Here is a 16101-nt window from a genome sequence, read left to right as displayed (position 1 = left end):
CCGAAGCGGCAGGTTCGCGGGAGAAAGAGCACGCAGAGACAATCATTTCCTGGGAAAAGCTAAAGCCTAATGAGAATTTACTCTGCCGCCTGTATTCAGACAACCAACCCTTTTGTGGCTAGGGCTTCCTGAGTGACAGAAACCCAGGGCCCCTTAATAGGATTTCCATATTATTTCCAACACCTGCCTAGAAGTTATTTGTTTACATTGAAGGAGGCAAGATTCTCAAATCAGACATCTGCTTCTGGTTCAGGCATATCTCAGGAAACTATCTAGAAAGAAGCTTTGTTGCTATGGAGACATTTTTATTTTCTTCCCTTAGTTGGCTGAAAAAAACATTAGCATTTCCAATTTTTTGTTCTTCAAAAGGCCAAATGTCGCTCAAGAAAACACAGAACTTTTCAAATCGTCATGCAGAATAGGCTAATCGAGCTTTAGATGTTTAATTAATTATTCGACTCAATTAGAAGTGTACCAGAGAGAGGCGGGAGGCCCGGTGTAACTTTTCTGCAAATTCTCCTCAATGGCTGATTCCCGCTGGCCAGCGTAATTGCTCAAAAACACATCTAAAACTTTGCAATTCATGATGCACTCGACAATCTTTCATAACAACTTAGGAATCAGTCAGACCACTCATTTCCTCCAGCTTCTTCTAAAATCAGCCTCAGAAACTGAAAACACTCTAACTGGGAATTTACTTCTTTCCCAGCGCGGGGGAAGAGAGAGCAAGAGCCGTGTAACACCAGCATTAACCTGCTACCAGCACTCGGTGTCTTCAGGCAGGGGACGGAAAGTTGCAGTGCATTTCACCCACGTTGCTGACTCCACAAGGTAATCTCGTCTCCTCTTCTCCCTCTAGTAGATAATTAGAATGCCCAATGAATCCACTGATATGCATTAAAATAAGGGATGTCTCAAATACCTTGGCCGTAAAGGTCTTAATAACAACTCAAAATTAAAAGAGGTGGATTAGCGCTCAATGCAGAGAGAAAACCTGTCACAGTGCTGGCATAAACACATAAAGCAGCCACCTAGTTTGTGTCCCGCTTCAGTAAAAGTTGATGAATATTATCTATCTTCTCCTATCCCTTAGGCTAACACCTCTTTAACTGAACCTGCAAACACGTGCTTCATTCCAGATACGTTCACCCTGAGCAAACTGGTGTAAACATGAATGCCAGCATTGGGGGGTATGGTTTTAATTGCGCACTTACATTATAACGAGGACTTCAAAAAAAAGATAATAAATAAATCCATCTCCTCCCTCTGCTTCTTTCCTCCTAGCTATTACACTGTCAAAGACTTTGCGCTGGAGAAGACCTTTCCACCCACCTCCTCACCCCAGCAAACTTCCTCTTCCTACTCTACAATGTGAAGTCATAATCTTGTATTATCAACATCACAGTCTGTTGCCATGGAAATAATTAGACATGACTGCTCAGGTTAGAAATTACAGCCCATGTAAGTGTTTGCCTCCTGGGTGAAGAGAGCATCTGGAGAGAGAACATTTGAGTTACCCTAAATCACCAAGTGGCAAAATAAAGTTTGATAGTGAGAAGCGCTGTAGGAGCTCATCCAAATGTGGGCACACCACTGAGTAAGAGTCACCCTGCCGTAACAGGCACGAGCAAAGAGGCCAGCATAGTTTATACACAGAAGAAGGAAAAAAGCCATTGCGTAAAGGAAGTGAAGCCACAGACATGGCAGAATCAACTAATTCTTTGATAGCAGAGTACATGTTACTTTCATATGAATGCTCTTCACTAAATTAAAATTCCCAGACGACCTCATTAAAAAGGCAAATGATGTGACACTGAATGAAAGAAAGAAATGTAAAATTCAGTTAAAAAAAAAGAAGAGATACCTGAGGTTCAGTTTTGTGTTTTAAAATCTGCTAAAAACCACAGACTTGAATGACATGCTACAAGTCTAGCTATGAAAAGGTTATTAAGAAAAAAAAAAAGGGCAATGCCAAAAAATCAGCTCCATAAGATAAACCAAGACAACAAACAGGACCCTGCTAATTAATATTTGTTCTGCTTCAGCAGACAGTTACTGGACGAGACTGCAACAAACAAGCTTGTCTCACCCAATCACATCATTAATCCATTCACGTTCACCACCTGAGGACCAGCTATGCCCTACAGATATTTATTCATCTGTTCCACATACAAACAATTACAACACATTTTCTGGAATTAAGGCACCTGTTACATTCAGCACAGCTTACATGCCCAGAGGCAGATATCAATTAATACTGAACAAATTATTGTATCGCGAGCCAACAGAAGTTACTCATTATATTTTGATAATGCTACCCTCAAAACACCCATGAAGATCAAAACACAACTCTTGTGGAGCAAAGTTTAGTTCAAACATGTTCAGCTCAAAAATTACCACTTCATCATTACAGAAAGCAAAATACACGCAACGCCTTGTTTCTGTACAGAGAAAGGCGCACGCAGAAGCCATGACACGAATGCGAAACATGTTTTGATTTTTACAAGTCTGTGAAGAGCTTTTCAGCTGAGTGGTATTGAAGTGGCAAAATGAAATGATCAGGAAATAAATTCTCTAACTTTCTTTACGCATGTAACAGATAACTATGTTTCTTTGGCTCGTTAAATACAAACTGAATGCAATGGTGTTTGACAGGAGACTCATATCACTGGAGGAAGTCTCACTTAAAAGAAACTTGACAATTAAGATGAAGTCTACTGCAGTAAATCATGTCAGTTTGTGCTGTTCCTCTACCAGTGGAAGAACAAAGTCCGAGCAATGCAATTACATTTGGTAATATCCAGAATTCTGATCATATATCTTGGTCTTTTTTATTTTAAACTACCTTGTTCTTTTCAGAAGCATTAGAAGTATCAAATAACAGCTGCAGGAGTAAGCAGCTTACTCTTACTTACATACTAAGTGAACAGAGGTCTAAACACTTAATAGCGGCTAACAGCTCGAGAAGCTAAATCGAGACAGGCTCAGGTTTTAGCAAGCACTGGAGCACCTGCCACCAGAAATGTAAATGGAACACGAGACTCACACCAACGAGTCCCCTTTCTCTGTATTTGCCACATGTATAATTATTAGCCTTCCCACAGATTAAGGCAAAAGTAATCTTACCGCTAAACCCACTTGAATTTGCCCTGACAGACTTCTCCTAGTTCACTAACATGTTGGACAGAAATGCATCTCCAATCTGCATTTGATTTGTTATTTCAGAAGCTAAAATTATCCTTTCATGTAAACCCCTTTTTTTTTTTTCTTTTCCAGAGGGATCTCAAATAGGCTATTTTATTCCAGCCACAAGATAGCAGCTTTTAATTATTGACTTATTGTGACTGAGATGAACTCATAGAAATGAACAGTTTCCACCATGTTGGCATATCGTACTACAGGTATGGCCTATCCCCAAATAATTTACAATTCAAATAAAAAAAAAAAAAAAGGAAAAATACACCACATGGGTATAAAGAACAGATAAAGAACAGAAGTGGATTAACTACAGACAGGGAAAAAAGTTGCAAGAGTTTAGTCCCATGTACAGGACAGTGATTTAGAAGACTTTGAAATTCTTGAATATGTTGGTAAGGGACATCACTGGCTGTGACAGACTCAAAGCTTGGTGAGCAGCTGGGGGCTCCTTTAGTCTAGGTGTCTCGGCCAACGCCATGGGAAGAGACTGCTACCACTTGATTACTGTCTGCCATATGACACCTTCACACACAAAATGCTTCCTAAGCTTCTTCAGAAGGTAATTTTTACAGAAGGGGCTTTGTTATGGACCAGAGAAACTTTTGTCAAATTTGTCCCAGAGACAGTGGGTGAGAAGCAGGCCAGGAAGAATGACATGCCTCCTGAATCAGCAGTCCTTATGAGAGGTGGAAAAATCCTTGCGGGGTGCAAACAGAAAGCAAGGGCACGCTGCAGCACCGCAGAATCATATTTTATTTATTTACTAGTTAGCCAAAAAAAAAATATTCTTACTGCATTGAAAAGAGAAAACATCAGACCTTCTCAGAAAAGCCATGTGTTTAACTGTGCAGCTGCTTGTTTGTCTTTGAGTCTAAACACATATTATTCTGTCATATCCCTTAAGCCACCGCTACACTGTCAGCACAGCCCCTTGCTGCCCTTCCCTCCCCTCTCCTCTGCCTTGAAGAGCAGACCCATGACCCAGTTTACTGCATCTCGAGCTCTTCCCCACTTCAAACTTTGCAGAGGATTCGGAGGACTGAATCCAACATGAAATCAAAGAGTTCCCAAAGCCATCCTCCTCCACCGAACTTGATGTGCAGATGGCGATCTATTATTTAGGAATAGCTCCTGGACAATCTCATGTTATCTGGAAGGTCCCTACTCGTTCAGCAGCGAACTGCTTGCTCCAGGGAGGTGCTGGGAAGGATGCAAGGCTGGGCTCTCTTATCAGGCAGAAAGTGTCATGTTTAGAGGAGTGATACAAACCGAAATGGGACTGTGTCTGAAAAGAAACAGCCTTTTGATGCCAACCTGCCTCACTCCATGGCTGCAGCCTCAGATCTTGGCTCCAGTGCTCACCAGTGACACGAACAACTTGCCTGCCACAACCTCCAAAGAACCCGTAAAATCTCACATGCAAAAGGTGTTACCAGCCCAGCCCTTCTCTTCCTCACCCACACGCTGCTCATTCCTCTCTGTGCGGAGGAACAGAGAGCAGCAGTTCCAGCTGCTCCAGCACAGCATTTTCCCTGGGCAGAACTACGCAGAGGGTCACGGTGAGCATAACTGGAAACAAGTTTCACGAACAAAACTGCCTGCCAAATCAAAGACACAGGAAGTGGTAGCATGAAGTGGCGAGGGGAAATGGGACACTTCAGTCAAGCTCCTCTGTACCGATGGGCAGGGTACCTTCATTATCTGAATCATACACTAAAGCGTAAATTTACACTTTACGAGCTATTCTAAAATCTGCCCTGCTTAATAATCTGTATCAGCAAGAAAACACTTTAAAGTGTCTCTCACAATTAAACCCAGGCACAACCTTGTATAAATCAAAATTTTGCTACCATATCAAAACGTTACACTGGGGCTGTATAACGTTGCCCATATCCTCATTACATGCTACACTAATTACTACCAGCAGATTCAGAATTTTCTGCACATTAGAGGCTTTTAGAGGAGCTATAAAAAATTTCAGGCACCATTAATTTAAATTTGTATTGAAATTTCCTTTTGACAGATGGCCAAAAATTACTTATTATTTAGAGTACCAGAGCTGCCTGTTTGCACATTAGAAGAGGAAAGGGAAAAATTAAAAGCAAGACGGAAATTTATGTCACGTTCATTACCTGTTAAATGTTAAGGAGCATTATCCTGCATGAATAAATTATTTCATACAAGCACACAGACTCCAGCTGCTGGCAACTGGCACGTTCTGGCTGACAAAAAACATCTCAAGTCACACAGCAGACGATCATAAAAAGCCTCTCTTAACCAGGAGCCACTTAAGGGAGGACAGATCGATAGAACAAGCGACTTAACTGCTACTCTGGGCATCACTGAAAACATTTAAGGAAATTAGCAAACTATTTCACCTTGCAAGGCTGGCAGCAAGCCCCATAATGCTGACACACAAGCCAACTCACAACCTGAACACTGTACAAGACAAACATCTACTTATCATTTCAAAATAAATTGCTACGAAGTAGTGACACCCTCCTCTCACTGTCAGAAGCTGTATGAGTAACAGTGCATTTGAATCATTCTAAGTAATTTCAGATGAACTAAACATAATCAGTCTTTTTAGTATAAACACACCCGCAATACTCGTACCAGCATAAATACCCCAACATCCCACAGACATTATGGAAACAGGACTAATAAATCTATTTAAAACAGTAATTGGCATACCCTATATGCTAGCAGTTCTCTTTATTCACCTTCATGAGTGAAAGGCTTGTGGTCTCAACTATACAGGTATGCAAGCCTGCTAAAGAAAATGAGCATTTTTATATTCTCAGATATATTTAGATATCTGCCCTACTTGCACTTGTTTGTTTGGATGTGGAGAAAAAAGAAGAACAGCTAAAACTATTTGCTCAGAGTGAACAGCGGGCGTTCTGCTGAAATCATCATTAATCTGTGCCTGGTTTCACTGCACAAAGCAATAATCCCAGTTTCTAGCCCTCGTGACAAAGAAGCTAAAGTGAAATCCAATGCGCTGTTGTCCTGTGTCGGTGGATAGACAGCTTCAGTGCCTTTGCTGCTCACAGTAAAAACTGACAGTTCCTGTCAGCTCCTGGTTGTTATGCAGAACCACGTGAGTAACAGTAAAACTGACAACAACCAGCTCAATTTCATTCTGCTGGGACAGAGCAAAGTTGCCAATGGCAGAATAGATATGTGGGGAAGGGCACGGGACGTGTCCCCACTGGGAACTGCTGGAGAAGCAAAGGCATGCCCCCTCACACAGCAGCCCCTGGTGGGACAGGTCTCTGGTGGGGCAAAGCCTGTGCCTGGCACTGTGCTTCTCCTGACTCTGTCCAGGGCACATGAGCAAAACAATCGTAGCACATCCTGAGCTGAAGAGACCTTAGTTGAGTCCAACTCCTAACTCCACACAGGACCACCCAAAAACCAGACCATGTGTCCGAGAGCATTGTCCAAATATTTCTTGAACTCTGGCAGACTCAGTGCCATGACCACTGCCCAAGGGAGCCTGTCCCAGTGCCCGACCACCCTCTGGGTGCAGAACCTTTCCCTAACACCCAGCCTGACCCTCCCCTGTCCCAGCTCCATGCTGTCCCCTTGGGTCCTGCCGCTGTCCCCAGAGAGCAGAGCTCAGCACCTGCCCCTCCTTCTGGTCTATCAAGATCTTTCTGCAAGGCCTCTCTACTTTTAAGGGAGTCCACAGCTCCTCCTAATTTAGTATCATCTGCAAACTTGCTTAGTATGCATTTGACTTCTGCATCCAGATCATTTAAAAAACACTGAAGGGAGCTGGCTCCAAAATGCAGCCCTGAGGACACCCTACTGGCCAGTTCCTGGCAATCTCATCAAACGCTCCTAAAACTTGTGCTGTGAACACCTCTTCTGCTGTTTGGCCACCCCCAAGAATGAATCACACATTTCTTAAAAAAGCACCGCTGAAAACTTGACAAATTGTTTGCAAGTGTTCAGTAAGTCAGGTGCACACATCTTGCCCTTTGTACGACATGCACCCTTTTCATTTCACACTCACCATCACCTAAACCCACTAAATCTTATACTTCTGAAGATTGTGCAAGCTGTTCAAGCTCTACTCTAACTGCATCCAGCTACCCAGGGCTATGCAGGTAACTGCGCAACCAGCAACAACTGCTTCTGCCGTGAGTTGGTAAATGGCCAGTGGCAGTGAGGAAAGCAGGCTGATCCAGGAGAGGGCAGAGCCAAGATGCACCTTTCCATTTGCAGCATTAAAATTCCAGCATCCTCTGTGAGACTGTGATGGTTATCAAGTACAGACGAGCACACAGGAATATATGCTGAATTGCTGCAGTATGCATCACTGAATGCTCAAAATTACATGAGCTGCAAGATATGTACTACGGCTGTTTATAAACACTATCATTCACAGGATGGCGTATGTATGTACGCCACAGAGTCATTAAGAGCGTGAAAACTGACTTCTGGGAGAGGAATATAGGATTCTTAGAGTGAGAGTGCTGCCTTCTGCAGCTCCTTTCACTATAGTTAGCCAACAGCTGCTGAAACCACAGCAGGTGGGAACCTGCTTCTTCCCTGAAAGTGACACAGCTCTCCATAACTTCAATGCAAATGGTATTATGCGGATATATCAGAATTATAGTTTTACAGCCTCTGAAGACTTAAAACCACTGGCTAATTCTTTCTATCTCCGAAGTTTACACAGAGACTCAGGACAGTCCTCTTTACCATATCTGAGAACAGCCTCAACACTGAGAGTTGGCCAAGGGGCAGAGATCTGATCACCAGCCTCACTGGATGGTACATCACTGGCAATCCTAGCTGCACTATGACCAGCCACTCTCTTAGTGTGATACACAGCCTATTCAGGACTCTGATAATCAGCATGAAGGTCACACCCTGGTTTCAATCAGTGACTTCTTCCACCACTCCAGACCACATGTCAGAAAAATGCAGTGTGCCGCTCTTTTGAGCCTATCCTTCCACCTGCAAAATGGAGTCCTACCTTAATGGAGTCTCTGTCTGCGTGCAGAGCAGCCCCACACACATGGAGGAGAGGAGGCAGCAGCAGGGGATGAGGAGGTGGGGGGAAAGAGAGAGAAAGAGAAAAGTACTAGTCAGTTTACATAGAATTACACATTTATCATTCTCAGAAGAAAGAATCTTGATATCTGTTAAATAATAAATTGCACAGATGTTAACTTTTCTGTACAGTTAATTATTAATACCCTACAGCCAGATTTATAAAACCAGAACTCCACCTTTTGAACACACTTTCTGGCTACTACAAGGTAATAAATACTAAAGCAATTAGCTAGTGAAAATTACTTGTGAATATTGTTGTTGTTTTTGTTGTTTGTATGTTTTTCAAAACATATGGAGAGTTAAAAAATAAAAGAAAGAAGGAATAAGAAACAAATAAAGCCATGTATGCATCTGGCAGTGCCTACCTCTTTGGTGATCGTTATCATGGTGCTTCTTTTCATCTTTGATCGGGAGGTGGGACTGCCCCCCCAGTGCGCTGGACAGTGCCAGAAGGCCAGCACTGCTGCCAATGGGTGGGATGGTTGGAGGCTGCAAGCCTGAGGGGTGCGGAGTGAGCGGCACGGGCAGACCATGTCCGTGTGACAAATGCTGGGCCTGGAGTTGTTGCTGCTGTGAAAAATGAAACACAGATATTGAATTTGTTCAGGGAGAGGGGGGGTTGTCTGACTGATCCTGTACGTCAAACCTAACTGATCAGATCAACCAATACATCCGATCAACCCACGTATCAACTCTCACAAACATCTTGGCATTTTAAAAATGTCTGTATGTTTGGACACAACACAATCTGTAAACTTCAGGCTGAATTAACAACAAAAAATAATTATAAAAAAAAGAGATTTTTTTCAGTTTTAGTGAATTTTTTTATTCCTCTGACAGAGCTGCTACACTTTATTCTTGCTAGCAGAAACACACCACGTACACGTCTAATCAAAACATATGTAACTATAAAAGCAGTTATATAATGCAAAAAAAAAAAAAGCTGAAAATTGAGAAAATTAGTGTTAAACAGTTCTCCCAGCGCTACTGCACAGCATGCAGTGAGAATTAATTTGAAAGAGAAAACCTGAATTAACAATCCAGAAAAGGAAACTGGTTGCAGCCACCGTTTTAAGCCCTTTAAGTGTCCTCAGCGGTACTTGAGCAAATTACTAAAGAAAATCTAATGTAGCAAGGCTTGGGTCCTCCTGTAGGCTTGCTCAATAATGCTGAAATAATTGGGCACTCTGTGCACGTTTAGTGATGCTCGAATGAAAAGCTAGAGGCCTGCCCTTGTACTCTTCTCTAGCTGCTGACTCTGTGTTGTGACAGGTTTATTTGAGTGGGACTGTGATGCATGCACCAGTAACTGCGCTGACAAGAGTTTAAAGTCATTTTTACCAGTACACTGGCAACACATAGAGAAAGCCCTTGAGAGGTTCAAATTGGAGTGCTTGACCTCAACCAGAGCTGCATCAAGCTCTGTGCTATGCTAACCACTGTGGGTAGATAGTTTGTTTGTTGCTACTGAATGGGAAGGCATGAAAAAAAAAAAAAGTTATGTTAAGTACATCCCAAGAGAGATCTGTTTAGGTCCAAGACTTGCCCACTAACTGTCCAACTAATTCCTGTTCATACAGAAACTAGATTAGCTTTGAAATTTTCTCTTAGTTTCCAAGCAGTCACTTCTCAGGACTCATGGTAAATCAAATCAGAAGTCCTCTAGGATTGCTCTCTTCCCTCCACGTCTTCATAAAGGACTTTCAAAGAGGAAGAAATAAAAACTTAACTCACTTTGCATAAAAACATTCCATTTTAAATTCCTAATTGTGGAGATTCAAGTTCTGCTTTTATTTGTTTTTCATTTGAATCTAAATTCAGTTCCCACCTCACAGCCTAGCTCTCTAATCAATCGAGAGGCAGTAACGCTGTTCACTTGATTTTTCCCTCCCCTCCCTAGCATGAAATCTTTACATATGGGTGAGCTGAAAGTAAAAGAACGCAAGTCATATATACAGCACGCCACGTAACTCATGCAGCACCCTGCACGCATGCATCCCTCCACACTTTCCTGTGAAGGTAGAGATCCTTCTCCTACTTTTCAAAACACAATCCAGGCAGTGGAATCTGAGTGACAGTAGCACGTACACGGCATCTGACTCAGCCCAGTGACAGGGACAGAAGATGAATGACCCAAAAGGAAGGGGAAAAATAACACAAATATAAAAAATAGGACAAAAAAAGGCACAAAAAGAAAGAAAACCAGAAACAAGATTCTTGCAGGTGGGAAAGAAAGATCAATCCTCTACCTACTTGCAAACCCATGTCACTCTAGTTAAGTGTCCTTTTTTGTAGAAAGTACCAAACACATTTTGTTTGTTTAGTGCTCTTACGGAAGGATGTTTCATTGCTCAGAATTGAAAATTAACTACAACAAAATGAAACAAGAGACAACTGTGTGTTGGTTAGCTTTAGAATTTGAATGGGGCTCCCTTACAGCAAGGGAACAAGCTGGCATGCTGGATTTGTGGAGGGAGGAGGACAGAGAGAAATGATAAACAGAGAAAGAATATGAGCAGACAAAAGACCTTGTAATCCAGAATCTTGGATTTTGTTTTAAACATGGATTACCCGTTCCTCTTTGAAAATGTGCTATAAACCAATGCAAGAAGATGTCTTCCTGAGTTTGCCAGTGGCTTTGAGAAGCACCAGAGAATACCAGCAGTGACAGAGTTTTGCTCTTGTTAACTCTTTCACTGTTGATCAAAGTATACAAGTAAGGGTCACTCACTGCACAATTCTGTACAATCCATAGACATTTGCCTACCAATCTACCCAATTTGCATTATATGACCTCTTCTGTGGATACAGGATGGTTTCCAAAGAGCTTGAAGAAAATGTTCGTACAAACTCAATGGCATTTTTACTGGACTTTGTTGGGAGTTTCTGTACATAACTCAGTCATACAGCACCACAGGCTTTGCATCTTGGCTATGCCAAACATTAACATCTCCCGGACATAATTTGGGCATTAAGATTAGTATGTGCAATGACTCCTCAGTGCAGTGGCTTGAGATCACCCAGAACTGCATGGCTGGCCCAGATTCTCTTGGCCAAGAACTAAAATGTTTTTCCTTGCAAGTTGTCTTGCAGACATCTCTGAAAAGAACTGAAGAGAGCAGGTGAAAAAAACGAAACAAACCCACAGCCTTCCTGCCACAGAGAACCATGCACACAACTTTTCTGAAGGGACTCTGAAGATCTTTCACAGAAAGTGATGGGAACATGAAATCTGGATGGAAGATGGCCCCACAGTCACGCAGTGCCATTCACTGGTACAGCGGAAAATTGGTGTGATTTAGTCACACTGCAATGGCACAGAGAAAACACCTTGGTATGAAAAACAGACTGCTAACCTAAGTTAACATCCCAAATTCCGTTACTACCCCACTTGCTCATGCCATGTAGTTGCAGATAACATGGTGCATATTTATAGACTAGGGTAGGACTGGAAGTTCAACAACACGTGGATTGGGAGTAGGACTGCATCGGTAAAGAAAACGACTGTGAGCTCCTCCAATATGATGAGCAATGTTGTATGTCCAAAGTGAGACACCGGTCCAAAAACACAAATGAAAAAAATAGAAGTGAAATACTGGGTAGACTTTTGCTCTCAAAATACAATGCCTTGTGGGGACAAAGCTGGCAGTCATCATAAAAGAAGGAAGAAAGTAAATTACAACATAATTAAGCACTGTTTTCTAACGCACATACTCAAGAAGGCAAAGCCAGAAAGTGGTAGCACCTCCCCAGCTGCCATTTCCAAACCTTTGAAATCTATTACTATGTTCAAATGCCTGCAACATTCACAGCTTGGTTTTGCTTTTTCACTACCCATCAGCATCAATAGTGAGTATTATCTTCTAGACCAGCCTGTACACAGCTGCTTGGTTACAGAGAAAGTTAGAAAAACATGGGCAATTCCTTACCCACTGGGCATCTGGTTAGTGCTACAAAGTAGTAAGAAAAAAACATGGTCTTCTCTCTAGTCCTCAAAATGTTGAAGATATGAAATAAGACAACTGACAGATATACTCCCCACAAATAAATATGCCCCTGTGGAATGCAGGTTACATTCATTTTTGCCTATAGAATGAATTTAGATCATGAAATCTGATACAATTTAAAAACTTGCAAGGAAAGCCTGAAAATGAACTAACTGAGCAACCACACAATTTTTTGATGTTGCTGTAATGCTTTCACTTCCCACTCCTCCATCTCCTCTTTAAGTTATTATCCTTAGTCATGTCATTCGTGAACTCTTAGCATACAGTTAACTAGACAATCCTAGAACAGTTGACTACAGTATGCATAAAATCAAGCGTGCATTTTCGTAACAGGTGAAAACTTGCAAAACCAGTACACCAGGCTTTATTATGCTGTAAATTTTCCAGAACTATTTAGAAATAAAAACAGCTACAGTTACCAACCAAGAAACATACCCTATAGAATGCTACTGGATTGCAATGTTTTTAAGAAATATCCAACACACAAAAATATAGGAGCAAGGGTAAAATCAGTAGTCAGAAAGAAGCCAAAAAAGAAAACCTCGCTCTTTTGGTAATAAGTTTAGGAAGACAGTCATTTAAATAAGTTTGTCATTAAAAATGGAATTAAAAATTTCAACAATTATCAACCCATATCAAATAAAGATAACATCTAATTGCTATTAATCTGGTTTGGGTTTTTAAATTTTCTGAATTTTCTTCTACTTAGTCTATAGTGACAAGGGAAAAAATAACTCCCAAAGCCATGTCTAAACAAATGCATAAAAAGGCTTTGTAAAAGGTTCTTATCTGAGTATCACTAATTTTTACAACTGGAATTATAAATATTGATGCTTAGCTTAATTCTTTTCCCCACACATCTTAAGAGATCAAATTTAAAACAAAATGTGATAATAAACCCACTAACAAATTAGCTTCTAATGCTCTCGTTATAGTCAGCACATTCGAAACCTATTTTCCTGGAAAAGGTTCAAGTTTTTACTGGATACTTTCCAAGCAGCTCTGTGTCACGGTAATCTACCACTTTTTCTTTTACAGACCCTGGAAGTGCACAGCCATTATCCAAACAACCTGAACATACTCCTCTAACCCGAAGACATTTCTAATGTTAACAAACTAACGTCTCAAAAAGATATGTAATCACACACAAACCTGCTATACTGCTGGGGGGACACCAAAGCATCTGACTAAGATAGCTTCATGAAATTATTCAGGTGAAGTGACTGACTGTTCAGAGAGAAACATTATTATGATAGCATACACACAAAACCCTAATCAGGATAAAAAATATAAAGAGATAAAAACAATGGCTTGAGTACACAGTGTCAATGGTTCAAAGACCAGCAAGAAAAGGAAGTGCTCTGGCACACACAATTTTAAGCATGTTTCAGATGATACGAATTTTTATCTGTCATGCCTGTTAGCACCCCCTGACATGATGTGCACTGTCTCCACTTCCTTTCTCTGCTGTCATAACCTCCCAAACCAGGGTTGTTTTCTTTTTGTTTGTTTGTTTTTTAATGTTAAAGTACAACATGGCAAAACAGCATAGAAGGACAGTCATGCAATAGCTCCTCCAGTGGAACAGTCCTGGAGCTATATGCACATATATCATATGATTGGTTTGTCTTAAAGAGACTGTGGTATAGATGTAGGATACAGCAACCTACTGTCCTTAAGACTGGACTTGTAAGGGAGTGATCATTTTGCATGCGCCCAGTGTGAAAGGATGGCATCAGAGACTGGTGGGAACTCAGTACCCTCATACACAGCTCATCTGCAGCAAACACAGTGCTTGTTTCTGCTCACAAAGGAAAACGGATGCACAGGTTAGAAAATCCAGGACAAAGAATGAAAAAACATAAAAACGGAGAAAAATGAGATAAATTAAAAGAACAATAACAAAAATAAGTAAATAAAAAACATCAAGCAAATGCCAAAATTCTTCCTCCCTGAGAATCAGTATTTTCTGTCTTTGAGGATACTGATTCCACAGAAGGAAAGCAAGCTCCACCGAGAAAACTATGGGGGAAGGGAAAAATCAATAGCTGTCATTAATCAGAAGGGGAGCATTTAGAACTCCTACATAAATAACAAAGAAACTATCAGAATCATATCTCTACAAATTGCCTCAAAGATCTTTAAAGTGATCTACGAATAAGAAGTCAACTCCAGAATCATATTGTGGGATGAAAGGCAATATATGCAGGGAACATTTCCGTTCTTAATCATATATACAGGAACATCTGTCAGGATACGTTTCACCATTTGTCCTCCCTTCCCCCCCGATGACTATTTTTCACACAGTGAAACAGCAAAGACAGAGGATGAAAGCAACAACAAAAAAAAATATGATCCACCACCAAACCAAAGACCTGTGGTTAAAGAGGCCAGCATTTTAATAATGAAAAAAAAAAAAAGCTGGTTTCCCACAAAAGGCCGCGTGCATTTTTCCCCAGAATCTCAGAGTTCAGTAGTTCATTTTTCTGTTTGCAGGACTCCTCTCTCATTTTTACACTGGGACTGGAAGGAGAAAGAATTAGGCTCTTTAAAATCACTTTCTATTATCATTTAATAAAGGGCAGAAATTCTTGCATAAATCATGCCACTTAAGCTCTCTTCTTCCTTCTTCCCCATCCCCTTGCTAGCTTAGGAAAAGAAAATTCGCATCTGCAAGAGAAGGCAGAAAGCACCAAGTGCAGCTGTGCTCAAGGTCTTACTGTAAGAAACACCAGTGGCTTCGCATGTGCCTCGCATAACAAACCTCTGCTTCAAAACCGTTTACAAAGACCAGTGCAGAGAGAAGAATAGTGACAGCAGCAATGGGGTGTCTTCACTTACAGAGGGCAAAATTCAGATCTGGACAGGTGCACGCTGTCCTGATTTATTCTATTTACACACACCTGATTTATCCAGACACTCTATTCACATCCTACCCATGGACACTGGGAAGAGATTTTCTCTGCTCTGGACAGACAGTAGGAAAATGGGTGTCTCCACTGTGACTTGGTGCTAAAAGAAAAAGCTAAAAGAAAAGAAATGCCACTGATCACACAGAGACCTGAGTTGCTAAATCTATAAGCAATTCTACCACCAGAGCTTTTAATGTGGCAACAGTAATTCACTTCTAAACTTCCTCACAAGGTATAGTCAAAGAGCCATGCAGTCTTAGCATAAAATGCATATCACGTATCTCGCACGTGCATTTGCTTGATGCTTTTTTTTTTTTTTTTTTTTTTTTTTTTTTAGAGTCTACCACTAGTAAGTCAAATTTCTGGATAGCAATCACCAAAAAACACAGACTACATAGCTCTTTCAGTCCTACTTTCTGTTTTCTCATGGTTATAACACACAAATCCACGCTGCGTTGAATTTCAGCAAATTGTCTTTGTTTGGGATCTTCATACTGTAGAGCACAAAGAAAATTCTCCACAGGAAATTCTTCTCCTATCTGCACTGATTAATCCTAACCCCCCCCAAAAAAGATGTGGTGGCCAATTAGCTGTGGTGCCAGGGTTTGGAAAATCTTGAGAAACACGGAGGCAGAAGTCAGCTCTCCTGCCTGATCAGATACAGCATGTGAGCTGTAGCACTCGTGTCATATGCACTTACTTAAGCATAAAGAGCAGGGCCTCTGGCATCAGCATATTGGCAGTGGGATGTAATAAGTGGTCTGCACTTCGCCCTGAAACATGTTACTGACTGCTCCTAGAGTGATAGACCAATATAAATTCAGTAGCTACAACAGCTTGCATAAAGAGGAAAATAGTGACAGCCCACTCCAAGTGTAGCAACAGCATTTAAAATCCACCCTTGGAGCGTT

General features: G+C 41.2%; 1 protein-coding gene and 1 long non-coding RNA gene across 4 annotated transcripts in view; one reads left to right on the top strand and one right to left on the bottom strand.

Annotated features, from left to right (window-relative positions):
- TLE4 (TLE family member 4, transcriptional corepressor) overlaps nucleotides 1-16101 on the bottom strand; it is a 95699-nt gene that overhangs the window by 33848 nt on the left and 45750 nt on the right. The window contains exons 7-8 of one of the 2 annotated variants that reach the window (XM_040540884.1): nucleotides 8637-8841; nucleotides 8192-8208 (exon numbers count right to left, since the gene is read on the bottom strand). In XM_040540884.1, coding sequence (XP_040396818.1) covers nucleotides 8192-8208; nucleotides 8637-8841 — 222 coding nt within the window. The remainder of the gene's footprint in view (nucleotides 1-8191; nucleotides 8209-8636; nucleotides 8842-16101) is intronic. The other variant, XM_040540885.1, reaches the window with a different exon arrangement.
- On the top strand, nucleotides 259-6642 carry LOC121061681. 2 transcript variants are annotated; one of them, XR_005815214.1, is made up of 4 exons: nucleotides 259-831; nucleotides 1094-2793; nucleotides 3277-3401; nucleotides 5222-6642. It is a non-coding gene; the product is annotated as an uncharacterized LOC121061681 (long non-coding RNA). The 2 variants fall into 2 exon arrangements; XR_005815213.1 differs by lacking the exon at nucleotides 5222-6642 and having other exon boundaries at nucleotides 3277-5206.

Source organism: Cygnus olor, chromosome Z (assembly GCF_009769625.2).
Source record: "Cygnus olor isolate bCygOlo1 chromosome Z, bCygOlo1.pri.v2, whole genome shotgun sequence".
Lineage (NCBI taxonomy): Eukaryota > Metazoa > Chordata > Aves > Anseriformes > Anatidae > Cygnus > Cygnus olor.
This window is presented reverse-complemented; position numbering and strand designations above follow the sequence as displayed.